A 14,370-nucleotide genomic window follows, 5' to 3' on the forward strand; every position below is an offset into this window, starting at 1 on the left:
CACCAGGAAATAGACTGAGATGTTACACCAAAGTCCTGACTACTTGGTCATTAAATTTAGTTATTTATTTATAAGATTACTTTTGCTCTGTGTTTTTTTTTTGCAAGCCCCACATGTCCCTGAAAGGAATAGTCAATTTATGGACAAAGCGATTTTTAGTGATGCACCAGAATGTGTCAGTACAAGTATGTTCTCCTTCTTGTCCAAGCAGAAAGCATTTTTTGGGGCTCAGGAGGCTGTACTGAGAGGACTGATTGACAAAGACATATGGCATTGGAATAATTTCCCAGACTGGGTTTATAGAGAAGTTATTGTCTCCGAACAAGCAATTATCATAAAATGATATACTGTACAGTGATACACTCTGAACTGCAGTATGGTATAGTTTGTGTGTGACTTTTGGTTTGAACCAGTTTTCCCTCTAATTGAACGGAAAAAGCAAATGACACCAATGTCCACTCCAAGTCCTCTGCTTACAGTGAGCATGTCCTTCTCATCAGGGTCGGATGCCAAGACATTGTAAACCCTCACAGGGACAGATAGACTCTCAGGGATCTGGACTTCTGCACCTACAAACAAACACATTTTATCCTCTCTGTTAGAGCATTTCACTACCGTGAGGTGAAGGAACTGCCATCACAAAACTCACATGGGTCTCACAAGAAAGGTCTCCATTCTCCATAACATAGCCTAAAGTGGCACTTCTAAATAATGAAGGAATGACCTACAGAAATTATTAAAATATTAAAATGTAACCACAATTCCATTATTATAAATATTTTTGTTACTTAGAATGCCACTCCCTGCATGTCTTTCTCTCAGTATGTGACAATGAATAAATACTATCGTATATCGCTTAAAATTATATAGTATGTAATAAATAGAATCTTATGGACATATATTCCTGAGGAATGAGGAATATATGTCACAGAAAGCACACAATGGGTGTTGTGTTGGGGTGACATAGAGGTGCAGTGTTTAGCATTGCTGCCTTGAAGCACTAGGGCCCTGGGTTCAAATTCTGGATAGCTATCTGCGTGGGGTTTCATGTTCTTCTTGTGTCCACATGGGTTTCCTCCAGGTGCTCCAGTTTCTACCCACACTCCAAAGACATACCAGTAGGTCAACTGGATTCTGGGAATACTGTGCCTGGTGTAAGTGTGCGTGTATTTGTGTTTGTGCTTCACCTGTAATAGACTGGCATCCTATCTAGAGTGTATCCTCATTTGTGTCTTTGGGATAGGCTCTGGCTCCCCCAAGACCCTTAGAAAATGTATGAACGGCTCGGTATTGTGTTGGGCAGCAAATGCTAAATATACAGTATCTACTGTAGTTATTTTCTTTTCTTCAGCTGCATCCAATAGTGTTTTCACCGCGAGAAGACAAATTAACGTCAGCATGTACAAGATTCAGTACCTGGGAACTGAAAGAAATGGTCACACACTGGTGGCTCATTGACATCTGTAACATGCACATTGAAGCTCTGCTGTACAGTACCATTGGCAGAGTCCACCCTTAGGTACACAGTGTACATGCGGACTCTCTCAAAGTCCAACGAAGCATTGAGTCTGATCTGATTGAGGGGAATAGAAAGAATAGAAAGATTGATTTATTCCTGCCATGACAGTGTCAGATCTCAAAGAAAGCAAGAGTGAAGGACCATACCATGAAATAGTTTACCTCAACACTGAATACTTCAAGGTCAAGTGTTGGATTGACAATGGGCACCTCAAAGACATTCTGCGGTGTCACGGAAATGATCTGCACTGAGAAAGGGGGACTCAGCACTCGAACTCCAAACTGTTGCACAAGAGTCCTGGGACGACTGTCTTCCATAATGTCAACAGAGGGCTGGAGGCCTATGAATTCTAAAGAGAATTCCATTTAGATTTTAGTTCTAACCCCGGGTAACTTGCAATTTCACTGTGCACCACTAATTCACTACAAATTCTGATAAGACTGTTGTCAAGTAATGGATATCTGCATGACTCCTGCATTAATATATAACTTGGTAGCCAAACAACACCTTACGTTTATGTAATATTTTATTGTATACATCTTGAACCACCTTGTGTCATATTTGCTTCAATGGGTAATGACTGTGCTAATAAAAATCTGCAAGCACTCAAGATCACACTAGCAGACACAGCTAAACTATGTGGAAATTAAAATAATTATCTCTATACTGTATGTCTTAAAAGTATAAAAGCCACTCATTCGTTTTTCCTGCACATAGGATTTCATAAAACTTTTTCCTGGGCATAGTCACATCCTGACACACACAATCCAGCACAAATAACAAATGTCAATGGGGGGAACACTGCAAAAAACAGGATAAAACAGGTAAGCGAAAATGATACAGCAATTAAAATGATTTTTTTGGAATTATCTGTTTTCCAATAAATAACTCATCATATTAAATGATGAAGCTAATTTACTTAGACCTAATGTCTGAGAGTATCCCTGACACTGACACTGTCGTTATGTCATGATGTTCCAGAATTTATCATTGCTCGGTGCAGTATAAAACATTTGTATTATTAATATTGTGTTATTATTTAATATATTATTTATTTTTAATTATAATTCCACCACTTTACAGAATTCAAGTCTGTTTTATCTGCTTTGCAGAAAACTTGTAAAAATGAACCCAGGTCAGGTAGGAAGAAGCAACAGCGTTGATGTACAGTATTTTAAAATAAACTGATCATACAACATTTGGTGGTGGCATTTTAATTAGCTAAACATAACAAACAGTATTACTGCTGTCACACTGTTGGTGAAAGAGAAACAACCTAATCTTTATGATGACAAAAGCTTAACAATACAGCTGTTAACATTTACACTCGTTAATGCAATTTAGGACACAAATGTAAAAGAAAGAACAAAGTTAGAGCTAAAAGGAAAAGCTAATCCAACGTTCTCACCTTGAAGCAGACAGACATGAAAGAGAGCTGGGAAAAGCAGCCCATAAGAAGACATCTGACCCATCTTATTAGAGCTTTTCTATTGCTCTCAGTCCAGAATCCAGTCAGCGGTGCAAACACACTTTTACTGATCTTGTCCTGGAGACTGAGAATTTTGTTGTCTTTAGCTGTAAGCCCAGAGGGTTGCCAAGTGCCATGAAGATCAAACATACCTTCTCTATACACATAACTGATCTGTAATTCACTGTTATATAAACTTAGATCTGCCTGGTCTTGCCTGGTTTACAGCTTTCTGATGACGTTGTCCGCTGTATTTTATCATTTTGAGTTGGGATTGCAACCAGATGAGGCAGCTCACACTCTGATGGCATGCATCAGGGAATAAACTCAGATAAGTAATTGGTGGAAGATAGCTCTGTAGCCCAAGGTGCATTCAAAGACATTTTTTTCCACATTCTTTCTGAAAATTATTTAAATCTTTGTGTTTGTATATTTATTGCCATAATTTATTCTGTAACATTTTCTCTTTCAGAAACGGTCCTGGAATATTTACCACACATCAACAATATCTTTGAAGCGTTGTCACAATCTGTTATTGATGTAGAAATGTTAACACATCTTTTATTCACATCATTATTAAGTACAACCTAATATGCAGTAATAAACACTTTGTTTATTTTTAAGTCAGGAGGTCGATGTGGTTCCTTTGAGAAGCATGATGCCAAAATCATATTGATTTTTCTTAGTGACCTTGAAAATCCCTTTATTCCCACCCGTTCCAAGTAAAGCTACTAGAGGGCAGTATTAACACAGTGAAAAGGCAAAGTCCGCAGCTGTTATTGTGGTGGTTAGTTGTTATTCTCAAGAACAATATTATTATCGCTATTATTTAAAATTTAATTATATTATTGTTGTAAGCAAACAATATTATCGACTTATTCTTAACCATAATATTATTGTTATTACTACTTACAGTTACTGTTTTATTATTAATGTTGATACAAACAACACTTATTTTTTAAATATAATAATACAGTATTTTCTTTGCGTCTTTAACAAAATCTAATATTGCAAGCAGTACCATTTCTACTTCATTGTTGCAACAGATATGCTACTAATCGCTAAACGTGGACGCATTATCAGATTCAAACAAGGTCCATTTAAAAACAGATACGTCGTCGATCCGTCATTAGACTATGCAACACGAAAGAACATTATTCGCTTGTATATTAATAAGACTGAAAACTTCTTAACGTTTTTAATGAATGGCGTCTCTTATAATAGCCCAAAATTGTGTATCAAGAGTTAACTTGAAGGAACTATTTAGACACTAAATACAGACTGAAATCAAGAAAGAAGAATGATTTTTCTTAGCAAATGACATCACACAGTACTACGCTCTGAGAAACTGCACGTGGAATACTCTCTTCAAGGATCTACGAGTAGCTGTTATGCTTATCGTATTCTATAAAACAGCTGTTCACAATTTGTGTAACATTCCTAAGGCCAGGCTGACATCTTTGCATAAGGTAACTGCTTGTTAACAGTCTTATTTACATTGTAAAACAGCGATGAACGCGAGAATGTTCGGAATGTTTACGGGAATGTAGCACTGATGAGTTTTCACACCATTTTACATCCGCGTAGCTGCTGATACACAAGAATGAAGCCTGTGGTGTATTTACACTGCCTCTGCGTTTAAAATCAGACGCTAGATGGGGGTAGTCCACTGTGCTTGAGAAAGGCGCAAAGAGCGAAGAAGAGAAATTTGATTTTAAGGAACGGACCTAAATTGGAGAACGCTGCAGTTTCACTTTAGATAAAATGTCTTTCACAGAATGTTGATTAAATACAATATAATATAATATCTACATACGGCTTACGAATGCATAATTTAATATACCCCCTTAAAGTAGATGTCACGTTAGTCTAATATATTCATGCAAAACGTAGACCATTTTGTGATGGGGAAAATTACCTTTAAAAACTTATATGTGCTCTAATCAGCTATTTTACAAATCCCCTAAACAAGTAAAATATGTCTCTACATATTGAAAAAAAATATAATATTTATCCCATCAAGGTTTGCTTTTACAGCGATATAATTTATTATTAGTTATTATCGTGTTAGAATCGCGGTCAACTACCCAATCATTAGTGGCTGTTTTGCTTAGAATATCTATCCGTGCATTATCAATAACCGCTGAATCCAATACGAGAAATATGTTTCAAGAAATACAGTATCTGGGCACTGCTTGACATGAAATGGCTATCACACGACAAAAGGCATACTATAATATTCCAGAAACTCAGAAATCAGCAACTGGCGCACTTTGCAATACAGATCAGTATGGGTGTTCTCTTAATTATACTGTACGTACTGTAGATAATGGTGAAAGTGCTATGAAGATGTTTTCAGTAGCATCTTATCTCATAGGCTACACACTGTATGTCCTTTTCTTCTTGTCAGCGATCAACAAAATGTTCGTTTTTGAGTTGATAGGTTTATTCTCTTATGTACTGTACAACCCCTATAACAAGGCGTAACTGTACATGTAGCTATGATTAAAAAAACGTTCACAGTATATCTAAACACAGCACGGGATAAGCTAATAAAATATTAAATCTAACCCCTAATGTAGGATTAATACATAAAGCATGCGTGCTTTCCATTATAAGAACTGATATTATGTTTACAGACTGTTATGCGAGCTTATATAAATCTAAAACATTGGGATACCCCAGTCACGTCACTTCATTGTCTAGAAACGAAGCACATCGATTTAAGCATGTATTATTTTAAAGTGAAACAAGTTTTCAAAACACGGTTTAATAGGTGATGTTTGTAGAATAAACATGCGCATTTAGTAAAGCAGAAAATGTTTTCGGAAGACAAAAGCAAGTCAGAACTTTCAGGTGTAAATCGTACGTATTATACTTAATTCTTGCAAGAATTTCCTTAGCAGTTTTCATACGTTCTTATCAAAATCAAATTGAATATAGCATATCTGAAAAAATGCCTTCAATTTTACATAGAGTAAATACATTAACAGTGCATCTGTTCACTCAGGAAAGATCTCGAGATGGTTAAAAGATTAATTTAATAATATTAACTTATTTTGATCCTGACATTGGCGCATGGTTCATTAGGAAAGCTGAGCATATATCACACTGCTGCAAAACAAGCTAATATTACTGCAAATAAAAACACGGATGGATTGACCAACTTTAGTTCATATTTGTAGTCTCTGTGGGTTATAAAAACAGTTATTCACTATCCGCTATTCCATGTAAATTATTTGGGCTTTAGTAACAGCATGTTCAAACCATTTTAGAAAGGAATGCCATGCTGAAGGGGTTTGTGTAGCTTATTGAATTGTGTTCTTACTGTACATAGAATTCACCCCAGGTAGTTTTCGGGGAGATGTTGAAACGTGCTAGCCATCTACTTAGAGACCGAGTGACAGCAGGAAAAAAACCAACAATTCATTACGTGTTCCATATCGCCCTATTTATTTTTCTAAACTGCCAGATATCCACTGAACAATACCATCTCGGCACCTGGCTGCTCCTGTGTTGAGCCCCTGTGGGTAACCCCCTCACGAAGGTGTTGCCTGATAATCTGCTAGTTGGGGTACACCTTGGCGAGGTAAAACCGTGCTCCACATTGTCTCGGATTTCAGGAGCGCGGGTATTGGCTGAGAGGGTGATGCACGTTTCCTATTGGTGGAGAGTCCCACGCTGAAATGGGGACAGATTGGACAAAAACGCTGAGGGAGATTTAGACCTGCATTATAATGCTTTAAAGGTTGAAAGGAGTACTGAAACGTCTGCAGATACATGTGTACTTGTAGAGCGCATTAAGGACTACGCGTACGCATCTGGAAACGAATCACATACCAATGTAAGTTTCTATATATATATACATTTCCATTTCTATATACACAATTCCTTATATATAATCGGTAAATATTCTAATTGGGTTCATTTCTGTACGGTCAGCGATTAAACATCCTTTTCTTTCTTTCAGGAAAACTGGTTAGCTGTAACTGGCTGCTGTTAACTAAAAAGGAAATGGTGAGTTTTAAAACTAATTTTAAAATTGGATTATATTTACTGTGAAAAACAACATCGATACATGCAATGCCTTTTGACTTTAATGGGAGTTAGAATAATCATAATAACGTTACGATGCTGGATCACCGAAAGCATGACTAAGAGAAGTTTGAGAACTGTCAGTTTGTGTGGGACATGTATCCGATAACCACCATGCTATAGTTATTTGAGAAACTATATGTTACCATTCTCGGAGACTGCAGAACATGCAGGCAATGCAAGGAAGTATGGGTTATCTTTGAAAAAAGCACCTTAATTAGCACATTAGCAGTAGGGTCTTGCGGTAAATCATATTTGACGAGCTATGGTAAAGTGGTATGGTACTTTGCTTTAAGAGATACAGCTAGGCTTCTAACACCTTTTCCATAACGTTCTTAACGCACAAATAGATAATAGTATTTGTATCTACTGTACTATACTGTGCAATACTGTAAACCCCATTAAAAAGCCACTATACCAAAGACTCACTAAAAGCTTAAAATGATAACTTGAAAAGGTATGAAAACCGAGGTACAATTTTAAAATCTAATCAGTAAATGTGTTTATTGAAGTATGAGTGGCAAAACGTTTTTCTTATAGGAAAGCTATGCTGCAATCCAATGCAGATGTGTAGAAAGCCAATAGACTGTGGATTGGGAAACGTTTAATCTTTTATTGACTTTGCCACAGTAGAACTGATCTAGCCCTTGGTGTGATGTTTTTCTATGCCATGTGCTCGTGAAAACGCAACCAAATGGTGGCTTTTTATTTAAAAGCCGCGAGGTTCTCAAGAGGGCGACGAAAAATAAATAATTGCGAAAGGCCTCTAGACAAATTTACGGAAAAACGTTACCACAATGCAGCGTTATATTTATAAGATGGTTTATTAAGAGATTAAATGTGCACATTGTTTTAAGAGTTATAGCATTTGATAGCACCGCATAAATCAGTGGTATCATTTCTGCGAATACTGTAGTTTATCTTTTCATACTGTTGGTCATTTTCTGCGGTTTGCGGCGGTTTTATAAATGTAGATTCTTGTAAACGTGTACTACAGATTACAGGAAATCTACTATACTAGGCGGATGTTGAGGGACTTGAACCTCTTTGTGAAACAATTCCCTGTATTTTGCCGTTTGGGAACTTGGAATGGAGTGATACTGGACGAGTCATTTGGAGATATTCTTGTTTCTCATAACTGTTGGCTTTGTATTCAGGTTGGTAGACCTGCCAAGGTATTGTTACAGGTCAGAAAGCGTCCTACTACATTTGTTTAACATTTTTTAAAGTTTTTATTGGTTAATTGCTTTACGTCTGCTTTTGAACTGATTTAACTTATGTGTCAGTAAACGAAACCACGATAATTATTCTGGGCAATGCTTTATTCTTAGGCAATAAAGCGATCAGATAATTTGCTGCAATTCGTAAGCAGAAATAGCGTTTACTAGCTCTTTGCTTTCCCTTTGGGATGTAACGTTCCTTTACATTGTTCTTTTAAAACCTAAACAGAAGGGTGAAAAAAGTAGTTCTTCAGTGTGCATAGTTCACGTTCTTCACAAAAGACCTCAGGTGTGTTTAGGTTTCAGCTGTGATGGACTGTTTACTAATAAAGACAATTGGAAGCAGAGGACCAACCAAAAACGTACAAGAGCTGCTCTCTTTAATTTTTTCAAGATGCACTCCAGAACACAGCTTTGTTCAGAGTTGTTATCTTTACACTGTTAGTAAAAATGGCATTGAGCAATCTTGGAATTTTTGCTATGGTAAAATAATTCAGTACATTTTTTAATGAAATCCTAAAAGAAGTGGTATTTAAATAAAGTGCTGAAAGAAGTATTAAAAAGAGCATGTTCTCTTTCCTTCTTTCTCCTTACCCAGCCCCATACATCTCACACTCAAGGATCCTGTTTTGGAGCCAAAGAGCTAACTTTCCACAGCTGTGATAACATAGCTACTCCAAATAAGCACTGTTTAGCCTGTAGGACTATGAACTAGGGATGTGTTATACAGTTGTGAAAGCCACAGAAATAATCTGTTATGCTCAAAAAGTAAAGTTCACTAGTTACAATTATTAGTTCAATTACAATATAATCCTAAATTGATGTGACAAATGTCCATACATCCATTTTCTATCTACTGTTCATTCCCTGGTTAGGGTGAACAATGTGAAATGTAAAAAAGTCTATATTTAATGATTTTAGTGCTCAGAAATATTGGGAAATCCCATGTTTGAACACTGACCAGTGATAATTACACTAAGTATCAGTCTAAGTCTTTGTAAAAAAGATAAGGAAATGTCCTGTGCAATATCCATATTAAGATTTCATTTGACCAAAGGACATATAAGCAATTTAAGTGCATTTATGTAGTGTTCTTAACACTCAATGCTGTTTCATGATATATTTCACTTACTTTAAAAACCTCCTTTTTAACATATGAAGCTTGCCAAGATACAGTATATTTATGTTAGTAACAGGGGTGACATCTCTCACGTTGACAGTATTCCAGGTAGTGAAAATAATCAATTACTTTTGCCTCTTAGGTGGAGGAAAAAGTTAGTAGATTTTACTAAATGTAATTAGCTGTTTAAGTTCAAAACCAGCTGTTGCATGGTATGAATGCTTCTAAGTTGCCACTAGTCTGTTTTGGCCAATCTGAAGTTCCTGTGACTCAGTTTCAAGGAAATGACTTCTCCTACTCCTGTGGGTTTTAGTGCTGTTACTCAGCCATGAGTTTTCTCTTCTTAAAAACACACAGGCCACCTTAGTTCTGTCCCACTAACACGCTTTGGATCACACAAGACAAAGCTGTATCCATGCGCATTTCAAAACCAATCAGGCCAGTGGTGTTATAACAGTTGGTCTTCTTTTCAAATGGAACAAACATCAAAACAAAATTCTGAAAACAACAAAAAGCAGGCAAAAATTGGGTGGAGAGCACATGAAAAAATGGAACATTGATGTACAGTAAAACTATCTGACCACATTATTGCAGTTTTGCACTAACAAAATGTAAATAAGTCTTACTTTCTATAAGAACAATGTCTGCAAATGATTACAACCTAGTGGGATTTAAGAGGTCTTTGTAAACATTTTATTTGGACTGTTTTGGATTGTCTCGCATTTCCACATCACTTCTCCCTTCTGTTTTTGTTATTTAGAAAAGTATATATAATATTAATTTGACTATTTTGATAAACTTATAAATAAATAATAATACCTCTAAAAGTGATATTGCCAAGAGATGTTGTTTTTTTAGTAGCTGAATGTCATTTTATAGATGTTTTTTTTAATCATTCTTTTCCTATTAAAGTGTTTGTTTCCAAACATTTAAAAAAATAGAGCAGAGCTGAGAGAGCAGAGGGAAATGTTTTGCAGTTGACAGTCACACGGGACAGCTAGTGAAAGGGACAGTCAGTAGATGTGTGAAGCAGAGCCTTCAATCAGGTCTCTGGCCCTCAGAGGGCAAGGCTTGTCTTTAAGGCACAGCCTGACGGTTCTCCCAGGATAGGAGTGAGGGTGCTGCTGTGGAAGGCAATCGAAACTCCCAGGCTGCCACAGAATCTCAGTGCAAGTCTGTGCCTGTCCAGGGAGCTGGGGAGAGGCAAGGACTGGGCTTTAAGCTGAACCGGTGAACACGTATGCAAATGACACACTTAAAAACCTTGTTCCACTGGAGAAGAGGGAAATAAAGTGGATTTTAATTGTCACTCAAGCAGTATTTGGCTCTGGTCTGAACCCGACATCAAAGTAGCTACATATTCTTTCTTATTTTCTGGCAATTAATTGTGCAGAAATACATAATTACATGCTTCAAAGATAGTTCCTTTCAAGAACTTCCTGCAGTTAAATTATTAAGACAGTATAACTTTATACGTGAGATGCCTTATGATATTGAGTAGATTATAGTGTTTTGTGAGTTGATATTCGAATTAAAAAAGTCAGGAAATCACAAAGTGAAAGAGGAAAAGGGAAAAAAAAAGGGTGACCCTTGTCAGAGAAAGGAAGTTTTGCCTTCCGCTCTAAGCTCTAGCATCTATCGCCGGGACTGGCTATGCCAAGTGATACATGGTCACAAACAGAGTGGCCAGAGAGGAAAGGAACACTCTGCAGTGATGAGTCAAAGGAAATGAAAGAAAAATAACACTGCTCCCCACCAGAGTTAATACTTTTCAAAATGTAAAGCCATTTGCATCGAATTTAAAACAAAGGGCAGATGGGTGAGGTATAGACAGCAACCACTCTCATTATCTGATGAGATGTTTAGCAGTTATTTGGGGGATTCATCTGAAAGACAATGGTAGGGTTGCTTCCTTGACTCACAGAGTTTCTTGCGCTGAGGCCTGTGTGAGTGACTGAGACTGACCTGCTCTTCCTCTTCTTTTCCTCCTCAGCTGTGCTTGCGCGAGCCGGGGGACTGCCTGCGGGAGCAGATGCAGTGCGTGATGAAGACCCTGCAGGACCTGAAGCAGATGAGAGGAGGGTGCCAGGCCTCCAGCCGGCCCACGCCGGCCGCCACCAGGGGCTGCCAGAAGAGGGTGCTCCAGAGGGAGCGGCTGGCCCGCTTGCGCATCTCCGAGGGGTTGGAATCCAGCACCTACGACTCCGCCTGCTGCCTGGCCAGCTCGGTTGAGGAGGACTCCGGCAGCCGACTGGCGGTAGGGTCTCCCAGCAGCGAGAAGAGCCTGGAGTTTGACTCTGGCTACTCCGAGGCCTCCTGGCAGGATGAGGTGGTGGTTCTCCGGAGGAGCAGGAATGTCAGAGTGTCGTCAGCGGCGTGCGTCCGTACCAACCGGGCTCCGAGTGGACGCGTGAGGCCCAAATCCACTTCCGACGTTTGCCTTGAGCGCTGGACTTCATTTGAGGCCAGCGACCCAGAGGACTGGACCACCTCCCTGTTGACGAGGGGACGCAATCGGCAACCCTTGGTCCTGGGAGACAACAGCTTTGCTGACTTGATTGAGAACTGGATGGACCTACCGGAGTGCCCAGATCCGGCAGAACTGAAGCCAAACCCAGGGCGACGTTTGGCCAAAGACTTCTTGCTCAACATGCGGCGCAAACTGACTGGAATGTCAAAAGGCACAGATGGACGGGGCAAATCTGTGGATGGCACACGGGCCAACAGGACTGGAGCACCAAAGCGTCTATCTTGTCCTGTAGGTTTCCAAGCCAGAGTGCCCTACTTTCACCAGTCACACACAGGTCTTCATGAACTGGGAACAGACTTCTACCAGTTCACTGCATTAATGAAAACTGGCAGCCGACAGCCTATCATCTGCAATGACATTATTGGGTATATCTAACAGACTCAGGAGCTTGGGATTCACCACTTGCTTAGCACATGTTTTCTACAACATTTTTTATGCCTCTTTTGTTATGTCTCACTTGTGCCCATAATAAAGCCCAACATTTTTTTAATGAAATGCCTTTTTTTTTTACTGGAGGAGGTGTACTTGTTCTTGCGCTTCAGTTTAAAATATATTAAGAATTGTTCCATTGAAATGGAAAAGAAGAAAAATGGCTAACAATTTATGACTAGTAGGCTGGCAACTTGAACAAATAAAGAGTAAGCTTTGAGTGTGTAGCTATCATATGCAGAGAGTACTGTTTCCTGGTCCATCTTTTAAATTGATAAGAATAGCAGTTTTTACATGTGTTCCTAACTCATGTACAAAACCCAAAGGTTCTTTAATACAAAGAAACAAATGACAGTCCTCTGCAGTGTTTGTGCAATACATTGAAATGACACTTTGAACATAAAATGGTCAAGTCTAATTTCATATGACAAACTAAACATTATTTTGATAAAAAATGCTAATAGTTTCCTGTGTGTAAACTTGTAGTCTATATTCTGTGTAAAATGTGGAAAAACACCCTCATTTACTTTTTTCATTTGAACACAAATACTTGTAAAACCCTTGGAGAAAAGCTGAAATTCAAAAGGAATAGATAAAACAAATATGAACTTTGGATACATGTCCTGCTGTAGGCACCTGATTCCAATTATAATTTAGAGATATTGAGAACATATTGAGAGTATGAGACTTATTCTCGACAACTTGTCAAAAAAGTGTTAAGGATCAAATTGATGTTTTACTTGGATTTTTGTGGAAAAGGAAAGTCAACAGGTTTTAACCGGACAAATAAACGATATTTCTGTGAAAACATATTTGAATATGAAATTAGGTCACTCGTTAAACCTATTATAAGATGATGAACAGCTGGATAAGAAACATCAATAAATAATTTAACATAAAAACTAATAACAAAAGCAAAGGGACCGATGAATAATTTAAAAGGTTATTTTTATGCCTCAGTCTATGTGGAACAAGACTGTCAACACTGTGCACCAATTTTGAGAACTTTCAGTCTCGGATGACGGGCAGTCACACAAGCTATGTATAATTGCACAGGCTGACATACAACTATAGCACCTAAAGTTACTCTCTGTTGGTACTGGGAAACATCACTGCATATATTCTTACTTCATTCTCTTATCATATCAGTTAGCAATTGTACAATACAACCCGAGTGGTACAAAAGTGACATTATTGTCACAGCATACTCTCATGTTCTACATAAACTTTTTATAGTTATTTTATATTCACCTGGGAAGTTCAAATGAAAGGAGGAGGAGAACAAAGAGAGTGAGTCCTTTCTGACAATTCCCAGCTCTGTCATGGCAACCCAGAGCCAGTTCTGCTCTTATCAATTGGAGAATGCTGGTCACAGTCAATTGGTATTTATTGCACATTGCACGTTATTGCTATAATAATATAGCATCTGTATGAAAAATGATCAATATCCTGCATGTAAAAGTATAAGCCAGTACATTTAAAATTATTTTTTCATAAAGACCAAACCTATTAATTGTATGATGGCAGTCATGGAGTGTTGAAGCAAAAACAGAAAACGCAGATGTTTTTGCGTCATGTTGGAGCATAAGTAAGTTCAAGCAGAAAGAATGTTACTGGACGATTAATTGTAAAAGAGTACAAAGGCAGCTATACACACAGAGCCTGCCATGAGACAAACATGTGTTTGATTAGCACAGCCCTATATTTCTCTTGTGACCACTCCAGCAAATGAACCAGCTGTGTCCAGATGGTGAATTGCAAAACCCCTTCCAGCGTTTACTCAGGCTCTTGGTTTATTAGCCGTGAAGCTCACTAAAAATCATTTCGTTTCATTTAGCTTTGTCAATCCCTACTGGATGGAGTGTGAGAGTCACAATGCGAAAACCACCAAATCTGTCCAAATCGGTTTATTATTTTGGGGTCAAAATTTGTTTTGGAATTTTGGCAAAAATCTCTGAACACGGAAGAAAGCAAGGAGTACTGGTAACT

General features: G+C 38.1%; 1 protein-coding gene across 1 annotated transcript; it reads left to right on the forward strand.

Moving 5' to 3' along the window:
- Positions 1–6,707: 6,707 nt before the first annotated feature.
- inka1 (inka box actin regulator 1) lies at positions 6,708–12,447 on the forward strand. Its single transcript, XM_015347307.2, has 3 exons — positions 6,708–6,831; positions 6,958–7,004; positions 11,416–12,447. The coding sequence occupies exons 2-3, from the start codon at positions 7,002–7,004 to the stop codon at positions 12,325–12,327; spliced, it is 915 nt and encodes a 304-aa protein (XP_015202793.2). The 5' UTR covers positions 6,708–6,831; positions 6,958–7,001; the 3' UTR covers positions 12,328–12,447.
- Positions 12,448–14,370: the final 1,923 nt, after the last annotated feature.

The sequence above is a fragment of the Lepisosteus oculatus genome, chromosome 4, assembly GCF_040954835.1.
Source record: "Lepisosteus oculatus isolate fLepOcu1 chromosome 4, fLepOcu1.hap2, whole genome shotgun sequence".
In the NCBI taxonomy this organism is placed as follows: Eukaryota; Metazoa; Chordata; class Actinopteri; order Semionotiformes; family Lepisosteidae; genus Lepisosteus; species Lepisosteus oculatus.